The sequence below is a fragment of the Calypte anna genome, chromosome 14 (genome assembly GCF_003957555.1).
Source record: "Calypte anna isolate BGI_N300 chromosome 14, bCalAnn1_v1.p, whole genome shotgun sequence".
NCBI lineage: Eukaryota > Metazoa > Chordata > Aves > Apodiformes > Trochilidae > Calypte > Calypte anna.
The window spans coordinates 11,549,590-11,567,438 of NC_044260.1; the positions used below are offsets into that span (position 1 = coordinate 11,549,590).

Here is a 17,849-nt window from a genome sequence, read left to right on the forward strand (position 1 = left end):
GAATGACAGCGCCATTGGCTGAGAGGAGGCGAGGGGCCAGTGGCGGGAGGGATTTAAAGTGCCAGGGCGGGGTGCGGCCCTCAGCAGGGCAGCTCAGCTCGGCACCGCCGCCTTCTCACAGCCCCTGCTGCGGCCGAGGCTGCTCCTGAGGGCGGGGTCCGGAGTGCGTTTCCCAGGGATGAGTGGAATAAAAATTAAAATGTAAATTATACAACATTTTAGTGTAGTAGTTTTTTGGTTTTTTTTGGGGGGCGGGGTTGCTGTGATTTTTTTCCCCATTTCCTTCCCTTCTTACTGGTGACCATAGACAAAGGACACTGAGCCCTCTGGTTTGACTCATTTCTGACCCAATTAACAGATGGAATGGAACCTGTAATACACAAAAGGGAATGCAACCAAAATCTTTTCTCATGGTGAAAGCAATGAAAATTCTGGGTTTGAGATGCCAATGGAAGTTAGACCACTGATTTCACTAAAACCAAAACTCCACCTTGAAAGACTTGGCTCTCCAGACAAACTTTACACCCCCAGCAAGCTAAAAAAGGCTATAAAAAAGGCCATTAAATAAAAGTTATAAGCAAAAATCTGAAGGAGCATGAATGGCAAGTAACACACTGGACATAAGTTAGACCAAGTATTAGTATGTATTTATGCACAAGAATAAAAACAGCTTTACAAGTTGAATTGAAAATTTAAACAGAGGAAGTTTAACAGCTTTTGTATATTATATTAAATAACCAAAACACCTTTTTCCAAAATTGGTAAAGAATAAATAATATAATTTACAATATGGTACAAAAAATAATCAGTAAGGACAGGCATTCTGCTTTATACATACACTATTATAGGTATATTTATAATCTATAAAACAAATTCACATCTCAAACAAGCCAGAAACCTTAGATGATATGGCTTAACTATTATTAAAAGAAACAGCATTAAATTTTGCTGCCAGAACCATAAGCTCTAAAGCAGTTATCATGTTTCAATAATTAATGATAACTTATTGCCGTAGTGCTTGCCAAGGTTTCACTTAGTTAACATTTACAAATTGCTGTGAAATTAAGAGATTCAAAGGTTTGAAAAGGTTAAAAAAAAAAAAGTGCAGTATTTTCCTTACAAATGCATCTGAAGTCTGAGTGTAAAAACCAAAACGCAACTTAATTCCCACCCTGGGATCTGCAGAGTCAGTAAATGAGATGTCTTTTAGAGATAAAGATTTGATCCAAGCCATTTAACTCAATTCAGAAGTATAAAGAGGGGTGTCAAGAAGAAGGCTAAATAAGGCCAGATTAAAACAATTAGTATTCCTATACTTAGTAGATTTAGTGATAAAGAGTAAAATGAATTGTGTGGGTAATGGGGATGCAACACCAAGCAGAAGACCTGGGAAGCACACCCATGCCCACGGGGGTAGATCTGATTTGCAGGATGTTGTACTGCTCCTCACCCTCACAATGGTGACAAATACTGACATTTCTGCCATTCACCTTGCTGAAGAACTTCCTTATTATCTGTAGTCCCCAAACCACCACAGTGAAAGCCTAGAGCCATTACTCTTAGAACTGGATGTTGTTAGTGTCCATTTGACCCCTCCAACCACCTTACACTGCCCCAGCAGTGTATTAAGATATTAAGTGTATTAATATAAGATATTAAGCTAAGAAAGCCACATTCGCCTCAAAAACAATCCTGTGTGGATTTCTGTACAACTGCCCTGAATGTTTGCTTAGGGTAGGCTGACATTGTTACAGGGGTGGATTTTGCTGGGGAATCCAAAATAATAAAAATTGATCAAGTTTTGTGTTTTAAAAAAGAAAGAATAAATCTATCTATACACACACATAAGCATATAGGCAGGTATGTGTGTGTCTGTCTATCTGTGTGTGTGCCTGTACATACACACTCCCACATCCCTTCTAAACCTCTTCCCCCCTCAATTTTTCCCTTATTAGTCTTAGGCACAAACTGTTGATGATCAGGATTGCACAGCACAACCACCTGAAATCTAGGACGGGTGGAATCAGAGGTGTGTTTAAGTGACCTTTCACATAATAAGGATAACAAATTCTGCATCAATTCAAAATTACCACAATCATCTAAGTTATTTTCAAGTTTTTCCCCTGGTAAGACCTACTTGCCCTGAAAGGGCTTTATTATTCAACTGCAGTTTGCAAAGCATTACATTTCTGAAATCAGATTCTGTTTCATAATGACAACTTTTAAGAGGCTGACATGTTTCTAACCACAAAATTCTTAGTGATGAACTGACCTCTGTCATTTCCACTTTCTTATTACTTGGTGGTCCAGGCCTACTTGCAAGGGTTCAGGACACTCAAGATTCCTGATCTCACACATCATTAGCTGTCATTCTGCAATTCTATTACTCCCCAAGAGCTGAATGGGCTGAGAAGGGGCAGCTTGACAGCTCCCTGCATCAGATGGCAGAAAGTCTTCACAGATGTTGAAGTGCTCTTCCATATGGTTGCAGCAACACTGGGAGTTAATCTAGGCAACAGCAGAGTCAAAACCAGTCTCACATCACTCCATTACCAGTGTGGGTAAAGAAGATGAAATGTTTTTCAAGCTTCCTAAATACCATGGAGGCCATCAGGCTGGTCTTTCAATATTCAGAAGTTTAGGAATGAGAGTCCAGATTATTTTTTTCTTATACAGTACTTGATTAGAATGAATATCTCCTCCTGCATGCCCTGTAATCCACAGCCACAGCAGGAACCTTTGACTTCTGTCCTGGAAGTCCAAAGGACTTTTGGAGGTATAGCATACAGGATAATCAGCATTGCTAATGTAAGAAGCCAAAAACAAGAGGAAACAATCTGGGAAAGACTGAACTAAATACAGCACAGCTCCAAGTAAAACTTGAAAAGAAACTTAGGAAGAGTGACCTTGAGATCAATGGATATCTTTCTCCCAAGTGTGAATGCTCAGAACAATACAGTCCTCAGTATTCATTCTGCTGACAGCCTCCAACTTTTAACAAGCTACAAGATTTCCTGTCTTTGCATCAGAATCCTCAAACCAGGTTCTGGAAGAATAATGAAAGAGAAATAAAGACAGAATGATGTGCACTCAGGATAGGAATTTAGCCCATGGGTATGGAATTTGAAATTCTCCATGCTTCTAATTTATGATTATTTTCTTGCTAACAACACAGGTTTGCCTCCCTGCTGGGTACACCCAAGTGTACTAATGCTGGTTTTACACATCTGCATGGCTCCTCTTTCAAAGAAGAGGAGGTAGCAACCTGATGCGTGGAGCCTTGGAATGTCATCCAGGTCTCCCAAGTTTTGGAGTGACATCAAGAAGGCTGCTCTGGGCCACACAGAAGGTGCATCTGAAAACTTCATGTAAGAAGTTCTCTTACATGAGAAGTTCTCATGTCATTTCTCTTAATGACAGAAAGCCTAAGGTAAAATATAGAGCAGTTAAAAAAAGAAAAAGAAAAAAAAAAAAAAGGACATCTATATAAAGCAGGGTAAAGTGACTGGGAAAACTGCAAATCCAATCAAGTGCATTGTGAGCAAGGTTACAAAGAAGAAACTCCCAGTCAAATGCCTTGAAAAAGTAGCTAAAGGCAGGTGGAACTACATCCACCAAGTATAGTGCAAGTTGGAAAAATCAACCCCTGATAATTGCTGAAGAGATGGAGAAGTTTTGTTTATTTACTAATAATATAAAGTTGAGGTTTACATAGGATTAGCCCCTTGGATAAGTTCAGAGCTACTTAAAATATTCAAGGGACATCCTCTTAACTGGAGAAGCAGATGAGTGCTTAAAAATGGGCACAATAAAGATATTCTCTCTCGTGACTGGTAGGAAAGGAAATAGGAAAAATCTCCTGAGTTATAAAGGCAGGACTGACAGACAACCAGGTCTAGAAAAAGTAACTTTATATTCCTTTGAACACACTAATATCAGGATCTGATCTTTCAAATATCAAAACACTAACATTAAATGCATAGGCGTTTGGCAGAGGGAGTACCAGATCCACTAATGCCTGGGAGTGAAAAATGATGCCCTGAGGTACCACAGAGCACCTGGAATTCACAGAACAAGGAAGAAATCCAGAAAGACTAAGTGATTAAACTAAGACTTGACACCTCTCCTCTTCATGACACAAAACAGATCTCAACAACTTCAGCATTAACTTATTTGTTTCTATGCATTAAAATATTCTTTCCTATTTCCTCTCCCAGGTAAACCCTCAGTTTGTGAGGAAGGATGGTAATATATACAGGTTTCCAGAAAAGCCAAGACTAATTATAACAAAGCTTTCATAGTGATTCCAGTAAGCTCTTCTGCAGAGTTCCCTGACTTAAAAAGAAACCATTCTCAGGGAAAGCAAGAAAGCATCTCCTGCTCGTGGGACCACCAGTGCAATGTGATAAGAACCTCAAAGGTGGAGAATACCAGTGCAGTCATGACAATGATGATCTTGACATGGGGTTTAAAAAGAAGAGGAAACTCCCCAAGGATCCATGCAGTTTGGGAGTAGGGTGAATCAGAGCTCCCCTGCAAAACAAGAAAGCAGCTACGTGCCCCCTGCTGGAATGGTCAAACAACAGAACCCATCTGAAGAAACAGAACTGTCTATAAAAGTGAAGCCCCATAGAGCCTTTGAAGAGAGTGCAAAAAGCAGTCTGACTGATTGATACAAAGAGCATCAACTAGGACACGTCAAGATGCAAAAAGGTTCCCAAACCCATTCCCACCCTCCATCCTCCACAACTTCAATATGGATACCCAATCATGGCATTTTGATTACTACGTAGAACATAATTCACGTGGGGAGAGCTTCTGGCAATACCCTTCCCTGCTTGAGCTTCTTGCTTAGGCCATTCCAATGTAGAAGTCCAGGACTGTCCCAAAAACCTGTCATCTCACATCACTGATGCAGGAGCCACACCTTTTCCTGTAATACTATTCCATGTCCTGTTGTTCCCAGTATATTGCACATTCCAGGACTGGCGAGTACTTCTTCAGACCTTTTTAGACAACGCTTCTCTTTCAGAAAGAAGTGCACATAAAGAAGTGCACAAGACAGGGACAGCTGAGCCTCAGATGCTTCTCTTCAACCTGCCCTTGCTCTGATCTGGCGCTGCAAGCTCCAGCTTCAGCTGAACAGTCTACACCAGCACCAGCCTGTTGGACTCACTGAGAGAGATCCCCAACTGGGGGACCACCACCTCCTCCATCAAACAGAATTTCCCTGCGGGTTGGTTCAGGTATTGATAGTTCCTGGGCAAGGTCATTAAAACGAGATATGTAATCTATACTGTTCTCATTCATCATGCAAGCCAGCTGGGAATCCACCACCTAGAAGAGACATGAGAGAAAAGAGGAGCTGAATGTCAGTGGAAATTTCACAGAATTGTCTAGACTGAATCACAGAATTGTTTAAGTTGAGAGGCACATCCTGAGATAATTTTGTCTAAGCATCCTGCTCAAGAAGGTTGAGGTAGGACAGGTCACCCTGACTTGTCTGGTCAGCTGCTGAATTATCTCCACCAACGGAGATTCCCCAACCTCTCTGGGCAAACCATTCCAGATTTTGACCACTCTGACATTAAAGAAAGTTTTCTTAAGCTCATGTGGAATTTCATGTGTTTCAATTCATGCCTACTGCCTCTCATCCTGAGAAGAGTTTGGCTCCCTTGTCTTCACTCCCAGCCTCTCCTCATATGAAAGATATACTTTATCCAAGTGAGAGAACAGCTCTTATCTATGGCTAAATAGAAGTCTTAAAAACAAAATGCAAAACCTGTTGTGTCAGTGGGCCTTACCTGCCTTTCCTGAATTCAGCATCAAGGCACACTAGTGGATGCCCTGTACAAAAACTCTATTGATATTACCTCTAGCATCAGAACTGCATTTTCAAATACAACTTGATTCTGCAGAACACTTATTAAGAGTGCCTTTCAAAATTCTCTTAGCTTTTTTTAAAAGGTATTTGCTTCCTCTGAAGACTGCCACATAAACTCACATCTGCCACATCAGCTGCTCTAGTGTGCCTAAAATGGCGGCTTACAAACTGCCTTCAGGCGAAAATGGGGCAGGATCAAGGGCTGCAACATCACTTCAAATCCACAAATAAATTATAATATATTCCTTTAATTAACATACACCTTGACAGGTGCACTTATTTATTAACACCAAGTAAGCAGAATCTTCAGTTATGCCAGGAATTGGAGCTGTGTGTAGAGTCTGAGGCTGCCCAGGGCACATTCAAACAGCATGAGCTTCCTGCAGCTTCTGGTTACAAGGTCTGCACAGACTGTCCTTAGCTAAATGCAAAGGGCAATGGAGTAACAACATTTTCCTTCCAGCAGGGCAAGTCGCCTCAGAGTTACACTGTACAGGACGACACACTGCATCAACAACTGTAAAGTGCTGGATGACGAAGACTGGAAGGGACCTGAGGAGGTCTGTAGTTCAAGCTCCTGCTCAGGGCAGGGTCAGGAGGAGGACAGATCAGCTTACTCAGGGCTTTGTCCCTGTTACTCTTGAACAGGTTGCATCTCTGTGCATCCTGTTCCCCTGCCTGCCTGTCCTCAGGGTGGAAAAGTTTTTCTTTAACTGTAGTGAGAACCTCTCAGCTCAGCTTTTGCCTCCTCTTCCCACCATGCACCACCACTCTGTGAGGGGCCTGACTATCAAGATTGCCTGGTACTTCTCAGCAGAGATGCTTCCTGAACAGCCAGTCTGCAGTCTGTATTGCTGCTGAGGTTATTCCTCCCCTAGGTCAGGGCTCTGCGTGTGTCCTTGCTGAATTCTGTAAAGTTCCTGCAGCTCATTCTTCCAGTCTATCCCTGTCCCTCTGAAAGGGAACTCTTGTCCTCAAGCTTATCAAAGCCTTAACTACTCATCTTCACTCTCCCCCTTCGTAAGATTTCAAAGCAGGAGAACAATTTTACCAAGAGAGAAAAAAACCCTCAGCAGCATAGGAGCTTCTGCCATTGTCTCAAGGTAACTCAGTGCTAGACACCTCCTGCTTCTTCCTTCTGGACCTGTTTATTTTTCCTACCAGTCCTTCAACTGAGCTGTAGCTGCATTAGTATTAGCCTCTCATGTCCAGTATTTTTTATTGCTGCTCTCTCCCAAGCATGACACACAAACAAGAAGGATTACAGTTCTTCCTGTCAAAACAAAGATCTGTTCAACATGGTGAACGTGATCTCCCTCAGCCAAAAGATCCTGGGTTGAAGGTGCTCACCACAGCCTCTTGCACCAGCTCTGGTGCAGTATTACCCTCATCAAGTCATTTCAGATCTTTTTGTTAACACTGTAAACCCTGTTTTACTAAGCTGAAGTGCAGATGTTGAAGCTTTTTTGCCTTAGGTATCTCAGGAAGGCCTGACAGACAATATACAGTAACCCTGCACTAAAAAGGAGACACACAGATGAATGTAATTTAGTGACATACCTCTGCTACATCTGCCAGAGATCGTGACACAAAAGAGTCCCGTGAGTTCCCATCCAGAAGGCTGGGTCCCAGTAAGGAGGTGCCACTGGCAGTCCCAACTGGAGTTGGCAACATTTTTCGTCCCTTCTCGGGGGAGATGAAACTTGCTATAAAGAACAGGCAGGTCAGTAAGCTCATGCACTGAATGGTTTGCAGGTGGGATGATAAATAGGACAGCAGATGGAGGACAGATATCTATTCCTTCTATTGCTTAAAAATTGTGTTAATTAAATAATAAATCAAAGAACCTGAACACTGTCAGCACACGACTACAGAGACTCATTACACTGTCCCCATTAAATATTAATTAAAAAAACCCACCAACCAAACCCTAAACAAACCCAGTGATCTCATGTTTTTGAGCTTATGCTCACCAAGCACAGAACTAAGCCTGTTTTTCCAACAGCAGAGCCAAGGGCATCTTTTCAGTTTGGCAGAACTGCCAAAATGTCTCAACCAAACTGATGAGTCAGGCTCCAAACAGACTACAAAGAACTGCCAAGGCATTATTTGTCCCCAGGTACAGGCCCAAATCTAGCAACAGGAACTTTTCAGGAGGAGCTTTGTAAAGAGAAGGAAAATGTATTCAAGGACACCCTGTTTAAATGAAAGCAAGAAGGGAACAATTCTACAAACATCCTACTGGGGTCATGATTTTCCAAAGGATTCACTTCTAATAAACAGCTAGATTTGCTGGGGTTTTTTTTGTTGTTTTCTGGTCTTTGTTTTGGTGGGTTTTTTCTTGTGTGAATGTGTTTTTTTCAATTTTTAATTTATTTTGTTTTTTTTTTTAAATAAAACAACTGTTTTTTGGGGGTTCTTTGCATAGAGGCACTTACAAAACAAGCTGCTGAGAGACGAGTCTGTGGAGTCATTGGGGTACCACTGGGGATCATGGCTGGGAGAGGCAATCCAGTTCTGGTGAGGACTGCTGGATGGGGACGGAAGACTTTTGGAGCTGTCACTGCCATTCAGCTTTGCAGGAGAGAGAGAAACACCTTCACCTGTAAGCCAATGTCAGGAATCACTGGTTCAGTCAATGCAGTACAGTTACAGGACACTGCAGCACTTTTATGTTTAGAAAGCAAAAAAACCCCAAACCAACAAAACCATCGTATATATGATAGAAAATAAAGCCTGGGCACATGATTTTGTTTCCAACAAATAACTGAAAAAAAATCCCCAAACAATCAGGAACTGCTCACTTTAAAAGTTTCTCATCATGTTGACAGATTTTTTTTTTAAAGTGAACCAAGAGGACTTCAGCTAAGCTCAGACTTACCATACTGACCAGAGCTGATAGCTATTTCAATGATAGAATCACTGATTTGGGTGGCAGATTCTCCTTGAGAAAGCACATCTTCAGGTGGTCCAGGCAGAGATATATCCAAGAGAGCAGAAACATTGGGAGGAGAGAGCCGGGTGCTGGAAGCCTCTGATGAGGGAAGTGGAGGAGTGGAAAGACCATTTTGGAGGGGAGTCTTGGGCAGTTCTGACAGAGAAAGGACTGATGTGCCCTGTTACAAGAAACAGAGGTAATTGCTCATGAATTTATGAAGGACTTGGAAATCCTGCATAAGTAAAAGTGATTCTCTGAAGAGGAACCATTGTGATATTCACTGTATTAATCTTAATATTCCCCCTTCAGCAACATGCAAGCAGCAGGACTGACAACTGCTGAAATCGTTCTTTGTTATGTCTAAAAAACACACATACCATATAGCACAGCAATTACCAACTCCTTCATTGTACCAAGAAATATGTAAAAGCATGTTTGCCCTTCAGAGGCAGAGACTGTCAGCTTTGCTTTGCTTTGCTTTTTTTAGGGAATGGCACCCACAGAAATTTAAGCAGCTTTCCTCCATTTTTTTTTCCTTTAAATTTCTTCAAATGTTAGAGATTCCAATTCCCACAGCAGAGTACTAGTGGTGCACAATTACTTGGGAACTAGGAATCCAAGTGCTGTTTCCAGAACATTACCCATTTCAGACATCTGTTCCTTCAATCCATACTCTACCTGGAAGCCATCAGGAACTGGCTCCTGCTCATGCTGTGCTGGCAGGCTGATGAAGGGAACCCGACACCCAGGGCCTGAGCCCTAGAAGGACAGCAGAAATCATGAGTGACAATATTTACAGGAGAAGCTGGAATTATTAGCTTGGGAGGCAAGAGGTAATTGTGTATCACTGTTTAGATGTGCTCTTTCTAGTTATAATGCCTTTCAAAATCACCCACCAACTGCTTGAGGAAATGGGATGGACTAAACATGTATCTTGGTCTCAATGAAAGAAAAAGCAGGAAGAAATCAATTTCCATTCCAAATACATCCCTAGAGATTCATGTTTTGCTCCAGATTCCCTCCTGAATTAATGTCTATTGAAATACTACTATTTCTTCTCACATCCAGATTTCTGGAGGGCTGACTGACAGCTGAGAGCCATCCTTAGGGGACAGAAATCTGTTCAAGGTGATGATGATTTACCCCTCAAGCCCCCCATACAACACAGACTGGGATTGCCATGATCAAACTGCCTAATGCAAGCTCCAGGAGAGAAGAGTCATTAATGAAACAACTTTTTTTACACAATGAAAGAGCAAAACACTCCACTACTTTAAAAAGCATGCTCAAGAGGCTCTGACCTCTACAGTGGTGATGGAGCCTCCATTCTGATGTGCTGCTGTTGAGTCCTGCCCCGTTACCACCGTGGTCACTCCATCTGGTGACAGTGGAGATACACCTGACAAACCATCTGCATCCAGGACAGGCATAGGGCTGCCAGGGATGATACCAGCACTTTTAGCTGCCAAGTCAATAGCACCTTTGATGAAATAAAAAAGACAAACAAACAAACAAACAAAAAAAAAAATCAAAAGCCACATCACAAGCCTTCAGGTGATTTGTCATGACTCCTCTAAACAAGAACTTTTTTAAAAACTGCCCAAATTTACCACATGTAAAAAGCAGAAATGGTAACTACCTGGTCAGCTACATCAGCTGTTTGTCTTCACAAAGTATAACATTTCTTTCAGCTACAGTATTTAAGTTTTCTGCCCTGTTCCAAGATGCTACCAAGTGTATCAAACTGGTTTAAGAGAAATGTCCCAGTTCTTCTCCCCTGCTTTTTCCTTCAATCTTTTTTTTCTTTTTTGCCCTGCAAATTGTCAAGTACTTGAGATAAAATTTTCTATGGTTTACCAGAGGAGCTCTAAAACCAACATATCCGCAATTTTGTCATCTTGCTTCTAGCAGTCATTTAGACTTAATATTAAAAAATTAAGCTGTTGTAGGGTCGATCTCACCCCACTTTTAAAATCCACTGAAGACATCTGAATGTCTTCCCAGAACAGAGAATCCTCTAAGTAAACCAGAAGCAGTTGTTGTCCTCACCTCACTAACCACTGTAGTTATGGGACCCATTCTTTTACTACAGGACAGGATTTTGCTTGGGCTACCCTGCTGGTTTTTTTCTTGTGGAATTCATAACTCATCCTAAGTAGGTAAATTGTTTATAAGTTTCTTTCAAATCTGTCACAACCTCTCTTCAAAGTGGTCTTACAACAAAACCACCAAAGAAGTGCTCAGCTGTGGTTACAAGCATTAGCCCCTTGCTTTGCCTGCAGGTCAGAGGGAAGGACCCTGGCTCAGCCTGTCCCAGGTCACACAAAGCCACCTATACGAAGGGACCATGCACACAGCTGCTTGAACTGCCAAAGGCACTAACCATTTCACCTGGGAAATGGAAACCAACAACGTCACATCATGCAGATCACAACAGGCTTGTGACTCTGTTTAAGAAATGACTTACTGGACAGATGGTTGGTGGCCTGTGTTGGAAGAACTTTGGGCACAATGGGACGAGAAACAGCAGCTTTAGTTAGTGAGGACTGGATTGGCCGAAATGAACCTCTCCCTAGGGGGAAGGATGAAATAAACACCTCTGAAATAAACAAAATCTGACCTCTTTCAAGCAGAGCACAACACAGTTCAATGGGCACAAAAAAAATCCAAGCAGTAGCAAGCTCTGGGAATGCAAGAAGTGGAGGCAATTCAACAGGCTTGAAGTCGTAATGCAAACAAACCAGTGGCTGAGCACCCAAGGGCAACAGCAGGGTTGGGGACTGCTGTGCTACTGAGGCTGCTTTTGGTATTTTTTAATTAAGAAAACCTTGAAGATCTTGTGTCAATTTTGAGATTCAGGTTGAGATGGGGGATCAGCTGTAGTATCATTCTGTTCAGAGTGTATCAGCAGGAAGGACAAATGGGCAGCACACCAATTACACCATATGAAATTTAAGCAGTCTCCCAACTACTAGGAAAAGCCCATTATAAAATCCAGACAAATTATTACACCCTATGGAAGAAAAAAATTGTTATCCAGCTAATTTGTTCCGAATTTTTTTCTCCTTGTACTCTTCCCTGCTTTCACTAATGGGAAATGGAAAAAAAACCCTTAAACATTTATCTTAATCATGACTTGCTTGACAATGATCCAAGAAAAAATACTATTGTCCCATAAGAAGCGACTACAGCAACAGCTAAAGGACTCTGTGATTTTGAAAGCAGATTTCCCTTTTTTTAGAAATCATTCCTTTATGCAGTTTTAAGGGACACTTTCCAGTCCATCTCATGAAAGTGTAACAGTGATAGAAGATAAGCAGACTCACCTGTAATGGATGAGTTGGATAAGATAGAAAAGGAACAGACATGCTGGGACGGATTTCCAGATGGCCGAGGGAGCAGTGTTCTCTGTGTGAGAGAAACACAATAAACCACAAGATATTTAAAACACAGAACACAGGGTAAAGCTCATCCTCTAAGGCACATAAGTTCATGATACCCCCCAGAATAAGCAGAGTATTTACATGGCATGACTATCATGCAACAGACAGCACTAAGGTCTGTGTAATCTTGAGAAAGAAGCTACAGACAGGAATGATGTGTTTTCAATGTAAACGACTACAAGGGAAAATTTCCATATGGATATTTGGCAAAGAAATGCTAAATAGGACTATTCCTTTTCTAATTATTCTTGCAGTAATTTTCAAATCTCCCACCGAATTATAACAGTCATTATGGATGGGACCCAGTCTGTGTACAAACTGAGCTTCCCTTACAGTTAATCAAGCATGAATTATTGAGGCAGCTGTAGGTACTTGGGAACACTTTATACAAATGGAATGCATAGACCAGAATATCTCAAAACCAAAAATAGTACACACGTAGCAGCCAGAGCTCCTGCTCTTATACACAGAAAAAGAAACAAAAGCGTAACTGGTTTCCCCCCATGAGTTTCCATTATTTTCATTTTAGATTTCTTGCACGCTCTCCACCTGTGTGGCTTCACAGGGGCACACGCCTTTCTGCTGGGTTGTCAGAGATGTCTAAGGGAGATTAAACCTGCCTACCATCAAACTTCCATGACAACAGACTACCTCTTCCACACATCCCTTCACATGCCCCATTCTTCCAGGCATTTCACACTTTGGAAGTGGTTCTGACCTGTACTACCAACGGCTTCCGCAAGTGCCGGTTCCGTAGCTTCCGTGGCTTTGGCAAGAAGAAGTCCGACTGCATCTGGACAAGAAAAGGAACTACTTTAAAAACTATAACCCCCAAACTCTGTTTTTCAATAAAGTTATAATTATTTATTAAAATGCTGTGGTTCTGGGGTTTTTTTGGTTTTTTTTTCCCCACACAGTAGAATATTCTTACTGCTACAATAGGAATATTTTCCTTAGGAATGTATTTTTTTTCCTTCTTGTTTTATGAAGATAAAGTTTCCTTACAAAAAAGGCATTTCATTACTTGACTACCTCATTTTGCTATGATGTTGTTACCAGGATTTTATACATAAAACCAAAAGCAGTATTTACTTAATATAGTCAAGAAATTATATTAAAATTATCTGCATTATAAGAAGGGTATCAGTTCTGCTAAAGCCAACCATCATATTTGTTGGAGCAAATCAGAGTGAACCAGTTTCACCAGGCTGTGTGATGGCCTTCAGAGCCAGGCCTGAAGAGCTGATGTCACTTCAAAGCATAGTCCTATAGTTAAAATCTGACTGATCTCAGCTAATATCAAGTTATGCTCGAGCATCACTAGAAGCACTGCTTCGTAGGACAGCCTGCATCTTCTGATGGACCAAACAAACTCTGCAATACCTACTGGAAGCTGGCTCAGACACAATATGCCACATTTTTTTCATGCAGTGGTCACTTACACTGATTGTGTCCAAGTGCTGCCGGAAGGTCAGCTCAGCTTCTTTGCTGGGCAAGAACAGTTTCCCGTGGCGGCTGTTGGGGGGCAGAGTTGTAGGAACTGCGAAGAGCCCACCATCCGTGTCAGTGCTTCCAGAACTTGAAGGACCAGCCACCAAGAGAGGTCTGGGGAGGTTTCTCAGACCTAGAAGATTTTAACCATAATGGTAATGAAGTCAAGTAAAAACAAAAAGAAAGTAACTCTACAATAAGTGAAGGATCATACAGTGAGCTGGGACTTATGGATTCATAAGGTCATTCAGCTCCTGACACTTGTTTTCCCACCTGGAAACTGATAGTATTTTCCTGTCTCACAAGAACACTGCAAACATTCATTTGCTTTGAAATCCCTGGAAGAAAGGGGTTAAATGTAATTTTACCATAGTAAAAAAATAGATCTTAAGCACACGATTTTAAGCCCCACACAGACTGTGTTAACCAGTTTATCTCTTCAGCTTGTAGAAGAACCAAAAGGTCCTTTCCACTAAACAAACTATACATCCACCACTCCTTTTGTAGGGGAAGACAGTACAAGCACAGATCCATTCTCCCCATACTCCCCACCCCTTTCTCATTGTGCAACTCCAATAAAGTGGTTCTGGTGACAGAAAAAGAAAGGATGAATTTCCCAAAATACTTTCTCCAATAGATTAATTACTTTAGAAATACCTTTGGCACATTGAAATAATGGTACCTGGTCTGAGGAAAACATCTCCATTTGTATTTAACATCAGAAAACGTTGCAGGATTTCACACTGTGTGTGTAAACTTCACAGAGTGCTGTGCCCTCTCCAGGTGTCCAACTGGGATGCTAACAGTACTGTCAGGATCTCATCCTGAGCTAACCCAAACCTGACCCTGCTTCTCTTCCACAGGTCTTGCTATGCATGGAACACTGGGGTTTCCTAAAATGGGCAGTAACAGGTATTGTCACCCTCTTACTGCACCCACACTGGTAGTGGTGCTCCAGCCTCTCCTGCTGGGCTGGAGAGCTCAGCTGGGAAGCAGCAAAGTGGGCAATAAGCACAGAATCACAGAGTTGTGATGGTTGGGAAAGACCTCACAATCCTCAGTCATGCCTGCTGCCTCCCTGGGCAAAGCTTGGGCCACCCTAATGCAGAGATGGGTCTATGCAATAGTATTCAAGAACTGTTTTGAAGACCATCAAGCTTCACTTACCTAACAAATAAACCTACAAGTTTTATTATCCTCCTATTTAAATAGCAAAACTGCCACCCGCACCCTGCTGTTCTACATTCTGCTCTTTCTCCAAAGGTAAGTTAAAATTACAGCATGTCAATGTATCTAAAAATCAACTAAATGCAGAACAACATCATACAAATTTGTGCCTCCTGATCAGGACTTGAAGAGGACAGTTAAAGATAGTATTTTTAGAAAAAGCAATAAAGGGAATGCAAGTACAATTATGTAATGATATTTTAAGAACTACAGGTGATGCTCACAGCTGCTGCTTCACTTGTTCTAAATCTCTTTGCATGATTCTTTTGTTTGTTTGGTTGTTTCTCCAGCTAGCTGTGTGCCTTTTGTGGAGCTGTCAGTTGGCCAACACTCGGTTCTTCTGGAGAGGAAACAGGCTAGCTTCTGACCTTTTTTTTTTCTGAGAAGGCCAAATCAATTTATCATTAATAAAAAAGCAAAACAAAACCAAAGATGAAAACCAAAAAGCAGTTACACCTGGATGGACTCAGGACCAAAGTCTGTAAGGGAACATACCTAGAAGTTTCATCACCAGAAGTTTGCTCTCTGAGAGCCAAACTGCTGCAGCCATTTAAGAGCACTGTATGTCAGGATACAAAGAAGATTGCTTATTACTGTATACTATACAATTACTGTATATTATACAATCTTATTTTAGGTTGAGAACACCCTGATCAGGGCTGATAAAATGGATTCAGATTGTCAGTGCAACTTCTGGTGAGGATACCACCCTTGGCTGGGTATCCACCTGCAAGGCTGGAACACCATCACCTGAGCCTAAGCTGGGAGCATCACCCCAGGCAGAATTGCTGATGAGTTCACTAATGAAGAAAGCAGAATGCTGTACCCAGCACACCTTTACTGCTTCTCTGCCCAAGCCAAGCAGCTCAGCTAAAGACAACTTGGCCACCTTTGGTCCTGTACAAAAGCAGGAACAACACAGTCTATATTTATCACTTCCTGGCTTTACACCAAAGCCTATGTGCTCCCTGGACACAGGACAGTTTTGTCCTTTCCATGGACAATTCTGTTTGTTTTGCAATGAGGCTCTCTGTAAACAACAGGCATCTGTTTCTAGGGGATCAGTCACAAAGTTATCTTCCTGGTGATTCTGTCTGGTATCCTCAGCAGATGACCCTCACCCCTTACTTATAATGCTTCAGAAAAGGTTTTCAAGCTACTAGGGAAGCATAAAAGTACCACTTCACAAAAACCAATGTTGCAAACTAAGGCAGTGTGACTCTTCTTGCAAGTCTGATTCTACTTGCCAGTTTGTTAAAAAGACACATCCTTTCAGCCTGTGTAGCTGAAATACAACCATTCATCTGGTTGATCTATTGAATCACTGGCTTTTTACTAGATATTTAAGTACATCCTTATCTGCGAGTAGGCACAATGAAGCTTCAGACAAGGATGAAATAGCTATTAAAATGCCATTTTAAAATGAAAGTCAGATAGAACACCAAGTATGTTTTACAGCATCAGTAAATTGCTCAGGGTCCACTGCTTCTTACAGCATGAGTGTGAAAAGAACAGCACAAGAATCACAGCTGTTCCCAACAGTGCTGACACCTTCACAGACCTTCTTGAAGGCAAAAAACATTTGCTGGCAAATGCAACTGGACTGAAGAATAGATCTGAAATTCCTGGTCTGCACAGCTGTATCTTCTACGAAAAGAGAGGGGAATTAATAATCAGTACCTATTTTATAATGACAGAAGTTTCTTTTTCTGTAATTCTCAGGAAACTTTACACCATAGATTGACCTTCCTCCTCTCTTATCAGCATGCCAGCCAGCTCTTAGCACAGAGCAGCACCTCCTGCAGGAGTGACTCCTGTGGCTTCTTCCACATTGTAAACTGTATTATTGACAGGTGTTGTTTTTCAAGATTGAAAGAAGTATTGAATTCAGGACAAGTCTAATTAACACATAAGAGTAAGAACACTCATTCTCCCCCTGCTCTTTTATGGCATGTACTCCTCATGCTATGAGGTATGAATGGTCTCATCTCTTGAGACAGATTTTTCTGAATACTCACCTGAGGAGCTGGAAGCAGCACCAGGAGAAAAAGTCTTGTTGCTGCGAAGGGCAGATTGATTCCGTGCACAGCCTGGGCTCCTGGTGCTGATGGCAATCACCTTTCCTGGAGGAGTCAGTGACTGCTCCTCTTGAGCAGGCTTTATAGGTGATGTGGCAACAGAGCTCATCTCGGGTGTCTAAAAACACACATTAAATGAGTGTTGTGTACTGTTACAGGAACACTGTTAACCCATTCTACTTAGGAAGCTTTAGAAAAAATAATAATCTCACACACTACAGTATTTTAAGTGCTCTAACCAGTACCTCTGCATGTGTGGGATGGGCAGTTCAGACTGCCTTCTGTGCATGAAGCAGTGTTAAATGTCATCAGTTCATCATCATTAATTTATGTTACAACAAGGTTAACACTCAACAAACTTCACACAGTGTGCTGGACCATCCCAGGATAACAAAAACAAACAAGCAGAAGTAAAAATGTAGATTAATCACAGTATAGGAGGTTTTAATTAATTGCAAAACTGATTTTCATGTACTCTAACCACCCTGAGGGCTCCCCTGGTTGGAAGCATATCTGGACAGAAGTATTTTTTAATCAACTAGAGACCACTAAGTTGAATTTTTTCTTATCCCTCCTCATTCCTGGCAGTGTTGAAGGCCAGGCTGGATGGGGCTTGGAGTAGCCTGGGCTGGTGGGAGGTGTCCCTGCCCATGGCAGAGGGTCGTACTGGATGGTCTTTAAGGTCCCTTCCAACCCAAACCATTCTATGATTCTATTTCACACTGTAATACAGCAATAAAAACAGGCATATGACAAGGTGCTTTACTAATTTTCCAGGCTGATCCAGT

General features: G+C 41.7%; 1 protein-coding gene across 1 annotated transcript in view; it reads right to left on the minus strand.

Moving 5' to 3' along the window:
* Positions 1-629: 629 nt before the first annotated feature.
* CRAMP1 (cramped chromatin regulator homolog 1) overlaps positions 630-17,849 on the minus strand; it is a 44,313-nt gene continuing 27,093 nt past the window's right edge. Inside the window, exons 11-21 of the mRNA XM_030460134.1 lie at positions 17,002-17,179; positions 13,708-13,889; positions 12,984-13,058; positions 12,149-12,230; positions 11,290-11,394; positions 10,124-10,302; positions 9,501-9,581; positions 8,766-9,000; positions 8,323-8,487; positions 7,445-7,590; positions 630-5,337 (exon numbers count right to left, since the gene is read on the minus strand). Coding sequence (XP_030315994.1) covers positions 5,173-5,337; positions 7,445-7,590; positions 8,323-8,487; positions 8,766-9,000; positions 9,501-9,581; positions 10,124-10,302; positions 11,290-11,394; positions 12,149-12,230; positions 12,984-13,058; positions 13,708-13,889; positions 17,002-17,179 — 1,593 coding nt within the window. The 3' untranslated portion in view covers positions 630-5,172. The remainder of the gene's footprint in view (positions 5,338-7,444; positions 7,591-8,322; positions 8,488-8,765; positions 9,001-9,500; positions 9,582-10,123; positions 10,303-11,289; positions 11,395-12,148; positions 12,231-12,983; positions 13,059-13,707; positions 13,890-17,001; positions 17,180-17,849) is intronic.